Genomic DNA, 15,903 nt, shown 5'->3' on the forward strand with positions numbered 1-15,903 from the left:
AAATAGAAAAACTCATGGAGTTGACTGTCACCATGAGCCACAAAATCAACGTTATAAAGTCAATTAGTATGATCTCTGATTTGCAAATGTGTGCAAAACCAGTATGATCTTCTTAGATGAGAAACACAGATCACAAAGATGTGATATGAAACATTCAGAAGGTGAAGTGCCCTCTAACACCACGCGTTGGGCCTAATTAGTGGAGGCCTAATTAGTAGAGGCCTAATTAGTGGAGGCCCAATTAGTGGACATGAATAAGAAAATCAAGGAGTCCAGTAGCTGACCCCAGACCAGCCAGCTGATCCTGTAGCTACAACCCCCTTACCTAGCATTTAGAGACTTGGGGCCCATGTTAGCTCACAGTTACCAGGCTAGCTAGCCTGTGAGCTAGATAGTTAGTATTAGTTATTAAGTATTAAGTTAGTATCCTACAAGCTAACATTAGTTAGTGTCCAATGAGACTGTTGGTGTAATGTTAGCCAGCTAAGCTAACCAGACACATCATATGGATGTAGACAAATACAACCCACATTAGCTTCCAGATGAAATGAGATGAGACCATTTCATAACGTTATATCAAGCAATTCTGGTGGCATAAATGCTTATAAAATGATTTATTTGTGTGGTTTCTCTGATTTGACTGACTAGCTGTAACGGTTAGCATGCTAACTAGCCGAGTGGCTAAACAGTAGCTAAGTGAGCTAACTAGCATGCTAACGGTAAACAGTAGCTAAGTTAGCATGCTAACTAGCTAGCATGCTAACGGTTTACATCTGAGCCAACATGGAGTCTCTTACCTCTGTGGTCTTCCTTTAGGAGAGAGAGCAGGGAGAGACCAGGACCCAGCAGGTCCAGCAGGTCCAGGGGCTTGGGTCAACACAGCACGGAGAGAAACACCCCTCAGAAAGGACAGTCGAGCCGAGCCGAGCCGAGCCAGGCCAGGGCCAAATCTGAGACAGACTCAGACCAAACAAGTCCCTCTCTAAGAGGCAGTCTGTCTAATATCACAGATTCAAAGCCCACTCTTTCAAAACCTCCATCTTCAAACGCTTCTGATGGACTATGCGTTAATAAAGGGTGAAAATAATCAAATTCCAGTAATATTCCTATAAAATATGGAGGATTAAAGAGATCCTTCTGGGTCTGGAGCCTCTATTCCTCTTCTGGGGTGTTGGGATAGAAAGATGGGAGAGGGCCACTGCGCATGCGCAATAGAAAGATGGGAGAGGGTGACTGCGCATGCGCAACAGCTGGAGCCTAGAAGAAGGGCCCCAGCATGAAGACCAGCTAGTAGGAATAAGGACCAAATGAGGATATGTTTGTAATGTTCAGGACAAGTCACACTTTAAACTACAGCTGCGAATCCGACTACCTAGAATTGTGTATAATTATGTATTATGTATGATTACTATTATGATTATGATGATTATTCTTTCTCAATTGATTACAAATGTGCCCAGTGTGAAGTGAGCAATATTTGGTGTGCATTCATTGAATGCAGTAAGCTAAGAGAATGTGTGAACACTCACCATTGAACATAACGCTAATTTGGTGATAACCTTTTGAATTAGAGGTAGGGACTTCAAATAGAAGCAACATCTATAACTAGCAATGCGCCAGTCATTGTGACTAACCACTGAAGGCCTACAGACTGTGAGAGAAATGGGAGTTTGGATGAAAATAGCGTTAATATTCAAAAGGCTTTGCTGCCATCTAGTGGTTTAACAAGAGCAATGCAGTCAATGGGATGATGAAATCTTACAGTGAAGATGTGTAGCTTATTGAATACAATGCATCAGAAATGCAAGTGAATAAATGAATAAAGACATGATTGGGTATCATTTGAACTATAACCACTGGTTAAAAAAACAATCAAAAAAACAACGTGGGACACTTCAGCAGTCACTATAGTTTATTTTAGGGGGAGAAATAGCATACATAATTTCTTCTGTACAATATTCAACAATCACTTCCAACCAAGCCCTGAAACTGTTTGTTAAATACTTGCAAAACAAAGGAAAAGGTGGCATGATTTATTCTTGATGGTAAGGCGGCCATTTTATGCCTCGGATGAAAATAATCGGCAGATATTTAAACACACCTCAGTTTACAACGACATCCATCCTGCTTGTGTGATGAAGAAATAAATGTGTCAGCATAGCGTGAAGATATAAAAACAAAAGTAAAACCCATCGCAGGTCTCATATCTCAGTTCACAGTCTCACAACGCCGTCTCAACGTTCCCACAACGTTCCCACAACGTTCCCACCCGCCTTCAACACAGACCAATGTGATGAGAATGTTGGGCACCAGCACAGATGAAGGTCAGAGGTCAAATATGATCCAATCCAGGAAGTCGTTACTAGTGTAAAGATGAACAACACGCACTCCTTGAAAGGGGATTTAGTGTTGCTAGGGCCTTGACATAAATTAATAAAAACAATTTAAAATACAATTATATATAAAATAAACATATATTTTTTTGGAATATTAACATTATAAAGGATTTTTTTCTTTTTTGCCTTGAGACCATAAAACAACCTCATGCTAAAATCACAATCTAAAACAACATTCATATGTACATACTGTGCATGTCCGTCCAGTCAACTGCTAACGTCATAGAGGGGTTTGGCTGTTCTGTTAAAGGGGTAAAAACGTAGGCTAGAAGTGTGCCTCTTCCAAGTACCATGGTGACAAAAGAACATGAACTCTTCCGTAGAACCCGTTTGGTCAGGGGGGGGCGTCCCTCATCAGGGTAAAAGACCATTTTGCACAACACAGCAGCGTTTCAAAACCTTTCTGTGGTGTGAAATAGGGATACAAATGACTTTCCTCTTCAGCATTAGTGCTACAGATAATACAAGCGAGTCGTATCAAAATGGCGGCGGTTTCAAATCGAGTCCGCCCACGCCTCTGTGGTCGCCCGCTAGTCGGCTTTGCGGCGCCTTCACTCCAGAATCGCTACAGGAGCAGCGACGGCATAGATGGAGTAGCAGGATCAGAGAAGGACGAGCCTGTGAGCTCCGGTCCGAAGGATGCTACCGTATGTAGTCGGACCCTTCTGAATACAAGGATCCCATGGGGGTTGAGTGGCGGAGGTTATGAATCCAAAAAACATCCATGTCCTTGAACCGCTGAGTTGGGACGTGTCCGTACAGGACTACTGCCATGGCCAGAGGGTTTGACGGTTCTTAACAAGACGGCTGATTTGTTTCTAATAAAAACGCTACGGTGAAATGACAGTCGGCGCCATGGCGAACCAGTGTCTGCTCCAACGTGGATTGCATACAATTAACTGAGTAGAAACATAGTGTAGTGTTTATCCCTGAATGTCTCTGTTTGAGGAGAGGGAGAAGCACAGAATGGAACCTCGGCACTAAAGCTGGAGCACGAAGTACCAGCAGTGGTCTGCTCTCGACCCAACGACCCTGTGGTACGCTGCTGGAGACGCTCTCGACCCAACGACCCTGTGGTACGCTGCTGGAGACGCTCTCGACCCAACGACCCTGTGGTACGCTGCTGGAGACGCTCTCGACCCAACGACCCTGTGGTACGCTGCTGGAGATGCTCACGAGCCTCTTGACCCAACGACCCTGTGGTACGCTGCTGGAGACGCTCACGAACCTCTCTCCAACCCAAACGCTCCGATTGGCCTTTTGAAGTTGTTGCTGTCTAGAGCAGCCGCGAGAGCAAGAAGGAGAGGAGGAGGAGGAGGACATTTAGGGTGAAGAGGGTGAAGAGGATGAAGAGTTGAGGGGGAGGACATGTGTGACTCCCATACATCACAACGACCCACATCAGCCTTGATCTCAACCTTCCAAGATCGGACATTTACCTGAAGAACAACGTCAACTGTCGAGACCTCCGCTAAGGTGTCACCATAGAATGGCACAGGGACATGGGAAGGGAAGGAGGAGGGTTCCATAGGAGGTTTCCTGAGAGAGATGGTGAAATGTGGTCAAAGTAGCAGACGACTAACAGAAAATACCACGAAGAGGGAAGGGAGGGACTTAATACTCTCGAACAGTGGATTAGACAGAAAATAAAATAAAATAAAAATCATAAGGGGGTTTTCCACAACCGACACCAGTGTCACACACTTTTAAATAGAGGCTCAACAATTTTAACAGGGAGGGAAAATAAAAAACAAGGCATGCGTATTAAATATTGTGGACACCGCAAACCTAAAAAAAAAAAAGGAAGTGCTTTTTTAAATATTTGTTTTACTCTGATATTCATATTTTCAGGGATATTCTTCTCAAAAGTTCTAAGGATTTCTGAAAACAACAGCGCTCACAGTCACATTTGAACAGCAGGGGCAACAGAACACAGCAGGGGCAACAGAACACAGCAGGGGCAACAGAACACACGAACAGGGACTCTGAAGGCAGGAACACTGGGTTGTGAACGGGTTATCGTTGGGTGATCGTTGGCATAATCAAACTTGATTTCTCTTCTCCCCCCCGTCATCTGAAAAAGCTTCAATACTAAACACGGTCAATGTTCTGTAGTGGTCTTTGTGTAACCGAGAAAACTCATTAGTAGTATGTGAAACTGAGGTATACCTTGTTGAGAGAGGTTGATGGTAATTCTGAAGAAATTCTGCAGGCATATCTGGATAAATAACCTTGATTATGCTGTCTGTCTGTCTGTCCGTCCGTCTGTCTGTCCGTCCACCTGTCTCTCTCTCTCGGTTGATATATATACAGCAGCGATACACAGACATTCAGAAGCTGTTTCTTATTGGCATTACAATAGTCATTCATAGAAACACAAAAACAGCAAATGTGTTTTTAAAAACCAGGTTGCCCTTCTTTATACTGAAATGAACTGAACTGTGTTCTTCTGCCACGCCTCCTTTTCATAGAAAAACAAACAAAAGTCCAGGAATTTATTTTTCCTTCTTTACTAAAAAAGAGCGATACCAGCGAAAGGGTCAACCTTAAAATGACTCTGTTCATCGTCAAGATCGTGTTCGTCCGGTGAGAAGTCTAGATGATTGCTTTTCACCGACACCCAAAAGTCCACCCCTACCCACTGCCCCTGGACCCAGGGGTCAGTCTTCAGGCACATAGGCGGCTAATCGCAACAGGAACCAGTCCAGAACCGCGACCCCCCCCCTCGTGTGAATCCGGGTCGTCTGGCTGAGTGATCCGACGCCACCTTGTGTACAATCTGCTGACGGACACGGGTGCGAGTCAACCGCGGCCAATCGGCTCATCGGGTGCGAGTCCGTGGCGCGTCAAGCTCCGCCCCCCCCCCCCACCCACCCCACCCACCCCGCCCCCCCCCCAACGCCCTGACCGCCGGTCCTCAGCCTAGTCATAGGCTGGACTCCTTGGGGGGGTAGTCCACGTTGGTCACCATGGTGACCACCGTGACGATCTCCTCCGGCGCCGTGACGCTGTTGAGCCGCTGCATCTGGACCACGCGCTCCTCCACGCAGCCGGCGGAGAGACGCGCCTCCGCCTCGTGATCCCAGCACTCCTCGATGGTCTCACACAGCATGGTCAGACCCTGGGGGAGGGGGGGGCAGACCGTTAACACACGCTTACACAGCACACACACACACACACACACGTGACCTCTAAGACACAAGGGCACGACACACCCTCAGTGCGACGCGCGGGGGGGGGGGCTTGTGGTGGCCGGAGAGAGAGCAGACACCATCGGATGAGCTAATCTGCTGTCATAGACGCGCGGCGGAGGAAGCAGCTGCAGCCCGGCGTGGAAACAGATCCCCTCCGAGACACTGATAGCGCAGAGAAGGGTGAGAAGCCGGCCACTCAGCAGCCATCTCAGACAGAAATGACCATTATCTCCTCCACCGCGAGAAGGGGGGGGGGGGGGGGTCAGGCCGCGGGATTCGTATCGCTCTCCGATCGATGGCCGTCTGCTACGGGTCTCAGCGAGGACGCCGGTCAGGCGCCGGGGGGCGACGCCTTTAAATCTGGCCGGACGAAAAAGGCGGCGAGCTGAGGCGGCGTGGGGGGAGATGCGAGCGCAGCAGAGCTAGCACGACGCTAACGTTAGCTTCTTGTCTTTGAAATTGAGAGTTTAACATGTTTTTGAATGATTTTTCACGGTGCCCATCCACATCCATTGTATGACCTAAACAGTGGTAGAGCAATTATCAGACTTTCTCAAAAGTGCTAGTTTTGTTAACGTTTTGATCTGAACCATTGTATATGATCATAAGTAACCTTAAAACAGGGCTAAACATGCATTTTCCCTTTACTACTGCTTTAACTCAAATGTGTCTGTAGGATTGGTAATATCATATTAAATATGGCACTTTAAGTTTTAATGTCAGGGTTAGGGTTAGTAAGGATGTAGATTCAGTAAGGATGTAGATTCTCAATATGTGGTCTTTTTTATCGAAATAAGCCCCGACCTCCATGTTTGGGGCGATCGCTGGCCAGGGTCTCTCACTTTTCCCCTCTACCGATTGGACACGCCACGCGAACTTCCCCTGGAATCTGCATAAAATACACATCCATCCTATTTTATGCTAATTCAAAGCGTCTAGACCTCCCACGTCGCGAGCGAGCGCATCGCCACCGGAAACTTGCATCGTCCGTTGGTTTGGAATGGGCTAGAGAAGCAGGGGGTTCTGGGAGGTGTAGTCCACTCACCGGGTGTTTCTGCCAGCACTCTCTGAGCGTGGGACGCAGCTTCTTGTGGACGACCACGTCCTGCATGTCCTCCAGGGACGGGTGCTGTCCCACCTCCTCCTCGAACGGCAGCATGTACTCATCCACCGGGCCTGGAGGGACAGAGGGGGGGGAGACCAGCACACCGTCACACACACCTTCACATACACCATTACACACCCGTTACACCGTTACACACACCGTCACACACACCGTCACACACACTGTCACACACACCGTCACACACACCCTCACACACACCCTCACACACACCCTCACACACACCCTCACACACACCGTTACACACACCCTCACACACACCGTTACACACACCGTCACACACACTGTCACACACACCGTCACACACACCGTCACACACACCCTCACACACACCCTCACACACACCGTTACACACACCGTCACACACACCGCTACACACACCTTCACACACACCACTCTACCGCTCCAACTTTTGGAACTTATTGTTCGTAGGCGGGATTATTATTTACATATCTCAGCTGTTCTGCCTTTGGGAGGCTGCTTGTCATTTTTTTTACGTCAGCTATCTATCTACCTACAGCTGCTAGCTAGCTAGGGGCGGCTGTAGCTCAGTTGGTAGAGCGGGTCGCTCAGTGATCGAAGGGTCAGTGGTTTGAATCCCAGCTCCGACTGTCCACATGTCGAAGTGTCCTTGAGCAAGACACCTAACCCCAAATTGCTCCCAATGAGCAGGTTAGCACCTTGCATGGCAGCTACCGCCATTGGTGTGTGAATGTGTGTGAATGGGTGAATGAGAGGCCATTGTAAAGCGCTTTGAGTGCCGCTAAGGTGGAAAAGCGCTATATAAGTGAAGTCCATTTACCATTTGCTGCTAATGTTAACCAACTTGACAGTGTTACTGTCGCGGCAAACAGGATGTTGAGATGGACCAAAGTGGTGTTATTGTTTTGAACATATTATCCATTACACTGTTACATATCCACTAAGCTGAGACACATTTATTATGCTGTTACATATCCACTAAGCTGAGACACATTTATTATGCTGTTACCGTACATATCCGTTACACATCCATCCCTGACTCAGCGCTTTGCATAACACTCTTTGCACGGTGAACACAGTTTTGTGCAAAGTGCTGTGTGTTGCACACTCTGATGAAGGCTAACGCAGAAACGTGTTAGCGTGTTTGTTTTTAGGATCCATATAGATAAACAACCCTAATAAAGGCTTTTAAAATTTGATTGGAAGAGTGCCTTTCCGCCTTTTTGAACCTTGCTGTGTGTTTCCAATTTGACTGGTATTTGTTTTTGCGTTGGTTCATAGAATCCAATCAATATCAACTCTGGTCTGTTGGATAAAACAGTTCAGACTGAATAGGAAGTGATATGGATGAACTGATACGGTTTCTGTGTTGATCTTTCACACAGACGGATGAGGTCACGGCTCTAGATGTGCGTGGTCAGACGGATGAGGTCATGGCTCTAGATGTGCGTGGTCTTCGGCCGGCAGCGGTAAAGCCATCCAGCTGTAACCAGACTGACCCCAGAGTTGACCCCTAGGCAACTGGTGAGGTCACCCAGGGCGAAGTCCGTGGCCAGCCCCGTCACAACAGCCTTGGGCCGGTCCAGATCGATACCCGGTCTGACCAGACACACAGTCTACAGCCGGCTCAGGGGTCACTCAGGGGTCACTCAGGGGTCACTCAGGGGCAGTGGAGTGTGACCAGCAGACAGCAGGGGTCAACAGCTACTGACCTACTGCTCACGCAGGGCCGGTGTGTGCGTGTGTGTGTGTGTGTGTGTGCGCGTGAGTGTGCGTGCATGAGTGAGTGTGTGTGCGTGAGTGTGCGCGTGTGTGCATGCGCGTGAGTGTGTGTGTGTGTGTGAGTGTGTGCGTGCACGTGACTGTGTGTGTGTGCGAGTGCGTGCGTGCGTGAGTGTGTGTGTGTGTGTGTGTGTGTGTGTGTGTGTGTGTGTGTGTGTGTGAGTGTGTGTGTGCGTGTGTGTGTGTGTGTGTGCGCGTGAGTGAGTGTGTGTGTGTGTGTGTGTGCGCGTGTGTGTGTGTGTGCGCCCACCGTCGGCAGCCTTGCAGCGTGCGGCCAGCTCCCAGAGCACCAGGCCCAGGGCGTACATGTCTATCCTCAGGAACGAGTCCCTCTGGAAGTTGATGGCTCCCTCCAGCACCTCCGGGGCCATGTACCTCCGCGTGCCCACCTGGGAATACACACACACACACACACACGGACACACACACACGCACACACACACACGCGCGCACGCACGCACACACACACACACGCAAAGATCGGTGGAGTTATGCTCTGTAGTTAGGTCCTATGGAGTCAGGTGTTTGTACTTTGGCTGTAATCCTTGCGACGTTGGGGTTGTTGTCCAGGAGCTGTGTGTGTGTGTGTGTGTGTGTGTGTGTGTGTGTGTGTGTGTGTGTGTGTGTGTGTGTGTGTGTGTGTGTGTGTGTGTGTGTGAGCTCACCTGTCCGTGTGTGTGTGTGTGTGTGTGTGTGTGTGTGTGTGCTCACCTGTCCGTGTGTGTGTGTGTGTGTGCTCACCTGTCCGTGTGTGTGTGTGTGTGTGTGTGTGTGTGTGTGTGTGTGTGTGTGTGTGAGCTCAACTGTCCGTGTGTGTGTGTGTGTGTGTGTGCTCACCTGTCCGTGTGTGTGTGTGTGTGTGCTCACCTGTCCGTGTGTGTGTTTGTGTGTGTGTGTGTGTGTGAGCGGAGGGCTCACCTGTCCGTGTGTGTGTGTGTGTGTGTGTGTGTGTGTGTGTGCGCTCACCTGTCCGTGTGTGTCCCCAGCAGACTTGCCGGCCTCGAAGCGCAGCGCCAGGCCGAAGTCAGCGATGCAGGCGGACAGGTTGGACTTCAGGAGGATGTTCTTACTCTTGATGTCCCTGGAGATGAAGAACGTACACTAGGGTTAGGAACAGAGACTACCCTTAAAGAACATAGACTACCGTTAGGAACGTACACTAGGGTTAGGAACATAGACCACCGTTAAAGAACATAGACTACCCTTACGAACATAGACTACCCTTACGAACATAGACTACCCTTAACAACATAGACATAGACTATGGTTAGGAACATAGACTACCGTTAGGAACGTAGACTACCGTTAGGAACGTAGACTACCCTTAGGAACATAGACTACCGTTAAAGAACATAGACTACCCTTACGAACATAGACTACCGTTAAAGAACATAGACTACTGTTAGGAACAGAGACTACCGTTACGAACATAGACATAGACTATGGTTAGGAACATAGACTAAGAACATAGACTACCGTTAAAGAACAGAGACTACCGTTAGGAACATAGACTAACGTTAAGAACAGAGACTACCGTTGACGTTGAACATTGAACGCTGCACCATTATCTGACACCTTGAATCTATTGGGATACTGCAGGCAGCAAACAGAAGCTGTGCAATCAAATCTATACAGAAACACATCTGAATACATCACGCCATCACCGCGGCGATGGCGGAGGGGGAGGTACCTGTGGGCGATGGCGGGCTTGTGTCCGTCCTTCAGGCCGGGGATGTCCTCGTGGAGGTAGGCCAGGCCCCGCGCCATCGTCTGGGCGATGTGGCACAGCTCGCTCCACGACACCACGTTGGCCTTCAGGTAGTCCGTGAGCGAGCCCTGGGGACGAGAGGAGGCGCCGCGGTTAACACGGGCGCCACGACACACGCTCACACACACACACACACACGCACGCACACACGCACGCACACACACACACACGCACACGCACACACGTGCACACGTGCACACAGACACACATGCACACAGACACACATGCACACAGACCCACACACACACGCACACACGCACGCACACACACACGCACACACATGCGCACACACACATGCACACAGACACACACACACACACACAATCATGCACACACACACACATGCACAGACACCCACACCCACACCCACACCCACACACACACTCTCATGCACTCCGTCACACCCTCTCTGATGTAGCATCGCTGACTGGCTGCTGTGCTATTTCTGGCCACCGGGGGGCAGGTTTCCACCACACAGACACGGAGGCAGGTGAGCTCGTCCGCCTGCAACAGCAGCTGTCGGATCCTGGGACCGCGTCCCGACACAGTCCTGGATTGCCGTTACATGTTCAGCGGTGGTGGAAAGCCCCTCTCCGCTCATGTCTCTGTGTGTGCAATGCGTGTCTCTGGCCAGCGGGGGGCGCCCTACCTTCTCGTGGTAGGCGCTGATCAGCCACAGCTCCACGTCCATGTTGGTGCCGCGCTTCTCGGCGCCCAGGAAGTGGAGCAGGTTCTCGTGCCTCATGCCGCTCAGGTTGTAGATCTCGTACTCGTTCTGCCACGACTGCTTGTCCTGCGGACGCCGAAAAACCAACGAGGGACCCGTTAACAGACCAAGTCAGACTTAGGGCTACGTCAACAGACCTATTCTCACACTGACCGAGTCAGACTTAGGGTTACGTCAACAGACCTATTCTCACACTGACCAAGTCAGACTTAGGGCTACGTCAACAGACCTATTCTCACACTGACCAAGTCAGACTTAGGGCTACGACAACAGACCTATTCTCACACTGACCGAGTCAGACTTAGAGCTACGTCAACAGACCTATTCTCACACTGACCGAGTCAGACTTAGAGCTACGTCAACAGACCTATTCTCACACTGACCAAGTCAGACTTAGAGCTACGTCAACAGACCTATTCTCACTGCTCATTCCCACATCAAATAAGAGAAACGGTGAGAATGTGTGTGATATAACAGAAACCAGCCTAGGGGTCAGAGATGTATATTCCAGAACCTTCCGATAGTTCGTATCGTGGTGCTGTCATGTCGGTTGGCGCGCGGCGGTTGATCGGGGCCAGGAGGAGCTTAGCGAGGGGCCTAAGCTAAGGGCCCTGGTCGGCCCGGGGGGATTAGTCCTGAGGCTTTAAGGCTGATGCTCTCCACCCGCCCAAGAAGCAGGGGAGGCCTGCCTGCCTGTCAGGCTGCTTGGAAGCCTGCTTGTCAGGTTATGCTGCTTAGTAGCCTGTCCGTTAGTTAGCCTGTCTGTTAGCTAGCCTGCCTGTTAGCCTGCCTGTTAGCCTGCCTGTTAGCCTGTCTGTTAGCTAGCCTGCCTGTTAGCCTGCCTGTTAGCCTGTCTGTTAGTTAGCCTGCCTGTTAGCCTGTCTGTTAGTTAGCCTGCCTGTTAGTTAGCCTGTCTGTTAGCCTGCCTGTTAGTTAGCCTGCCTGTTAGCCTGTCTGTTAGTTAGCCTGCCTGTTAGTTAGCCTGTCTGTTAGCCTGCCTGTTAGTTACCCTGCCTGTTAGCCTGTCTGTTAGTTAACCTGTCTGTTAGCCTGTCTGTTAGCTAGCCTGCCTGTTAGCCTGCCTGTTAGCCTGCCTGTTAGCCTGTCTGTTAGCTAGCCTGCCTGTTAGCCTGCCTGTTAGCCTGTCTGTTAGTTAGCCTGTCTGTTAGCTAGCCTGCCTGTTAGCCTGTCTGTTAGTTAGCCTGTCTGTTAGCCTGTCTGTTAGCCTGCCTGTTAGCCTGTCTGTTAGCCTGTCTGTTAGCCTGCCTGTTAGCCTGCCTGTTAACCTGTCTGTTAACCTGTCTGTTAGCCTGTCTGTTAGCCTGTCTGTTAGCTAGCCTGTTAGCCTGCCTGTTAACCTGTCTGTTAGCCTGTCTGTTAGCCTGTCTGTTAGCCTGTCTGTTAGCCTGTCTGTTAGCCTGTCTGTTAACCTGTCTGTTAGCCTGCCTGTTAGCCTGTCTGTTAGCCTGTCTGTTAGCCTGTCTGTTAGCTAGCCTGTTAGCCTGTCTGTTAGCCTGTCTGTTAGCCTGTCTGTTAGCCTGCCTGTTAACCTGTCTGTTAACCTGTCTGTTAGCCTGCCTGTTAACCTGTCTGTTAGCCTGTCTGTTAGCCTGTCTGTTAGCCTGTCTGTTAGCCTGCCTGTTAGCCTGTCTGTTAGCCTGCCTGTTAACCTGTCTGTTAGCCTGCCTGTTAACCTGTCTGTTAGCCTGCCTGTTAGCCTGTGTATTAGTTAGCCTGCCTGTTAGCCTGCCTGTTAGCCTGCCTGTTAACCTGCCTGTTAGCCTGCCTGTTAGCCTGCCTGTTAGCTAGCCTGCCTGTTAGCCTGTCTGTTAGCTAGCCTGCCTGTTAGCCTGTGTTAGTTAGCCTACCTGTTAGCCTGCCTGTTAGCCTGCCTGTTAGCTAGCCTGCCTGTTAGCTAGCCTGCCTGTTAGCCTGTCTGTTAGCTAGCCTGCCTGTTAGCCTGTCTGTTAGCTAGCCTGCCTGTTAGCCTGTGTTAGTTAGCCTACCTGTTAGCCTGCCTGTTAGCCTGCCTGTTAGCTAGCCTGCCTGTTAGCTAGCCCGCTAGCCGCTAGCGCCCACCTGAATGGGGAAGATCTTCACGGCCACGTGGTCGTTGAGCAGCTGGGCCTTCCACACGCAGCCGAAGCGGCCCCTGGCTTTGATCTCCAGCAACTGCAGCGGCTTCTGGCCCAGGATGGGGGAGGGGGGCATGGGACCCGGATCCTGAGGGGAACGACAAGAAGAGAGAAGAAGAACATCAGCGTCCGGCGCCGCCGTTTCGGCGTTCTGACAAGAGAGGCCGCGCTCCCGACACCGGGGATCCGGAATGGCGGCCGTGGGGTAGCTACGACCCCCCCCCCTCCCCCCCCCACACACACACACGCCACGACCGAGGAAAAAGGGAAACTTCTCAGCAGCTGCCCGGGCCGTGCTATGAGGCTTTGACAGCAGCGGCTTATGGGGGAGGACAGAGGGAGGGGAGGGGGGGTGCGCTTGTTAAACTTAATCACCAACCTCTGTGTCGGGGCTGGTGTCGGAGCGCTGACCTAGATTGGGCGGCAGGGGACCGGAGACCATAATTATGAGCTGAGGTTGGAGGAGGGGGGGGGGGGGGTGGGAGGGGAGGGGGGTCCTCTCATCTCAGCTCCCCTTGAACGTCTAAGACTTCCTAGCTGACCCCCCCCCCCCCCCCCCCCATTCCTATAAAGGCCTAGTTATAAAGCCCCGCCCCCTCTACCCCTTCTCCGGTATGAAGCCTGCAGGCCTGGCTTCAATAGACAGCCAGCGCTACCCGGAGACCCGAGACCCCTGATTGGATCAGGGAAGAAAAACTACAAAGGGGCCGCGTTGCCGATGACAACGGGCTGATAACGGCTGTTGCCGTGGCGGCGCGGGGGCCGACAGACCTTTCAGAGCCGAGGACTATTGTGCGGCACGTCGGCTTCCTGTCCAGAGCAGCGCTGGTCACACGTGTCTGTGTGTGTGTGTGTGTGTGTGTGTGTGTGTGTGTGTGTCACGGGACACCTCCATCAGATTGAACTTTGTCAGCAGAAGCAATGGGGCTGCTTTGTCTGTAAATTGCGAGAGTGTGTGGAGCGTGTGTGTGTGTGTGTGTGTGTGTACGTGCAGAAAAAGAGAAAGTGTGAGCGCATGTGAGAGCGAGCGTGAGAGAGTGACAGAGTTGAAAAGCAGGGGAGAACAACCTCGAGCTATCACGCCCAGGTGTGTGTCCTGCCCCTCGGGGCCTGCACACACACACAAACACACACACACACACGCACACGCACACCATCCCACACAGAGCTAGTGTGCGTGTGTGCATACGTGTGCGTGCATACGTGTGTGTGGAGGTGTGCGGTCGGAGAATAACAGCCTAGCAGAGCGAGCAGAGGAGTGTGTGGGTATATGAGAGAGAGAGAGAGAGGGGGGAGAGAGGGGGAGAGAGGGAGAGAGAGAGAGAGGGAGAGAGAGAGAGAGAGAGAGAGAGGGGGGGGGGGAGGGGAGAGAGAGGGGAGAGAGAGAGAGAGAGGGAGAGGGAGAGGGAGAGAGAGAAAGAGAGGGAGAGAGAGGGAGAGAAGAGAGAGACAGAGAGAGAGGGAGAGAGAGGGAGAGAAGAGAGAGACAGAGAGAGGGAGAGAAGAGAGAGACAGAGAGAGAGGGAGAGAGAGAGAGGGTGAACAGGAGAGACATGTATGCCGTTAAGCAGCGGCTAAAGCGGAGTGGGCGTGTCCCGGCCCCGTGGAGGCGGAGCGTTCGAGGTCATGTTTACGTTTCCATTCCCCTCGGTGTCAATCACTGGACAGGCGCCTCGTTAAAAGAAGGAAAACAATGGTGTTTTTAACAGAGGCGTCATTCCTGTGGACGACGACAGGGCGGGGGAGGGAGGGAGGGAGAGGAGGGGCGGGGCGGGGAGGGGGAGAGGAGGGAGGGAGGGGGGAGGGGGAGAGGAGGGAGGGAGGGAGAAGAGGGAGGGGCGAGGGAGGAGGGGAGGGAGGGAGGGAGGAGGGAGGGAGGGAGGGAGGGAGGGAGAGGAGGGAGGGAGGGAGGGAGGGAGGGAGGAGGGGAGGGAGGGAGGGAGAGGAGGCGGCGTTTCTCAGGTTTATGAGGCGTTCTTTTGTCCTCAGATAATGTCAAATCGATACTTTTGTTTACAGGCAATTGAGAAAGGTTTTCCTCATGCTGGCTGTGAAGGGAAAAGAGCTGACTGGATGACTCCTCAAAAAGTGTCTATTGGATGAGAAAGAGGGAGAGAGAGAGAGAGAGGGAGAGAGAGAGAGAGAGAGAGAGAGAGAGAGAGAGGGAGAGAGGGAGAGAGGGAGAGAGGGAGAGAGAGAGAGAGAGAGAGGCGAAGTGAGAGAGACAGAGACACATAGGGGTATGAGAGAATAGTTCAAGTGTATTGAGTGACTGACTAATGTAACTATAGTGTGTGTGTGTGTGTGTGTGTGTGTGTGTTACATGTCGTTCTTGCGTCCCACCCATCAGCATCCCCCACATTGATATAATCCATCATTGCACCCAGAACCAATCGGCTGCATTCATCGCATGCTCAGTCCGGCATTCCAATCACTCGACTGACGTCCTCATTGGTCCATGCACGTGATTGGTGGATGGGTCTGCATACCGAGGCCCAATCAGGACGGTGGATTTCACATGTAGTAGTACATATCCGTGCACAACAAAACCAAGGAAGAGCATAGCAAAACAAACTGAACGTGGGCGGGGCCAACCGAAACAGGAAATGAACGATGGCACAGGAAGAGGTGGGTTCGAGCTGGAGCAAAGTGATAAAACAACTGAAATGTAAAAAAGATGCAAAAATAAGCCAACGGGGAGGGAGGGGGGGGGGGGGGGACGGACAAAACGTCCTCTGTTAAAATGGGAACCAGCAGGTCTTACCTCTATCATAATATGAAAGGCGTGCTAGTCAA

General features: G+C 51.1%; 1 protein-coding gene across 1 annotated transcript in view; it reads right to left on the reverse strand.

Annotated features, from left to right (window-relative positions):
- Positions 1 to 5,312: 5,312 nt before the first annotated feature.
- The window catches only part of acvr2aa (activin A receptor type 2Aa), a 29,959-nt gene continuing 19,368 nt past the window's right edge, over positions 5,313 to 15,903 (reverse strand). The window contains 8 exon segments of the mRNA XM_084443175.1: positions 5,313 to 5,517; positions 6,636 to 6,766; positions 8,728 to 8,866; positions 9,444 to 9,558; positions 10,168 to 10,313; positions 10,895 to 11,038; positions 13,052 to 13,204; positions 13,207 to 13,316. Of these exon segments, the coding sequence (XP_084299301.1) occupies positions 5,323 to 5,517; positions 6,636 to 6,766; positions 8,728 to 8,866; positions 9,444 to 9,558; positions 10,168 to 10,313; positions 10,895 to 11,038; positions 13,052 to 13,204; positions 13,207 to 13,316 (1,133 nt within the window). The 3' untranslated portion in view covers positions 5,313 to 5,322.

This window comes from Borostomias antarcticus (assembly GCF_949987555.1).
Source record: "Borostomias antarcticus genome assembly, chromosome: 9".
Classification (NCBI taxonomy): Eukaryota; Metazoa; Chordata; class Actinopteri; order Stomiiformes; family Stomiidae; genus Borostomias; species Borostomias antarcticus.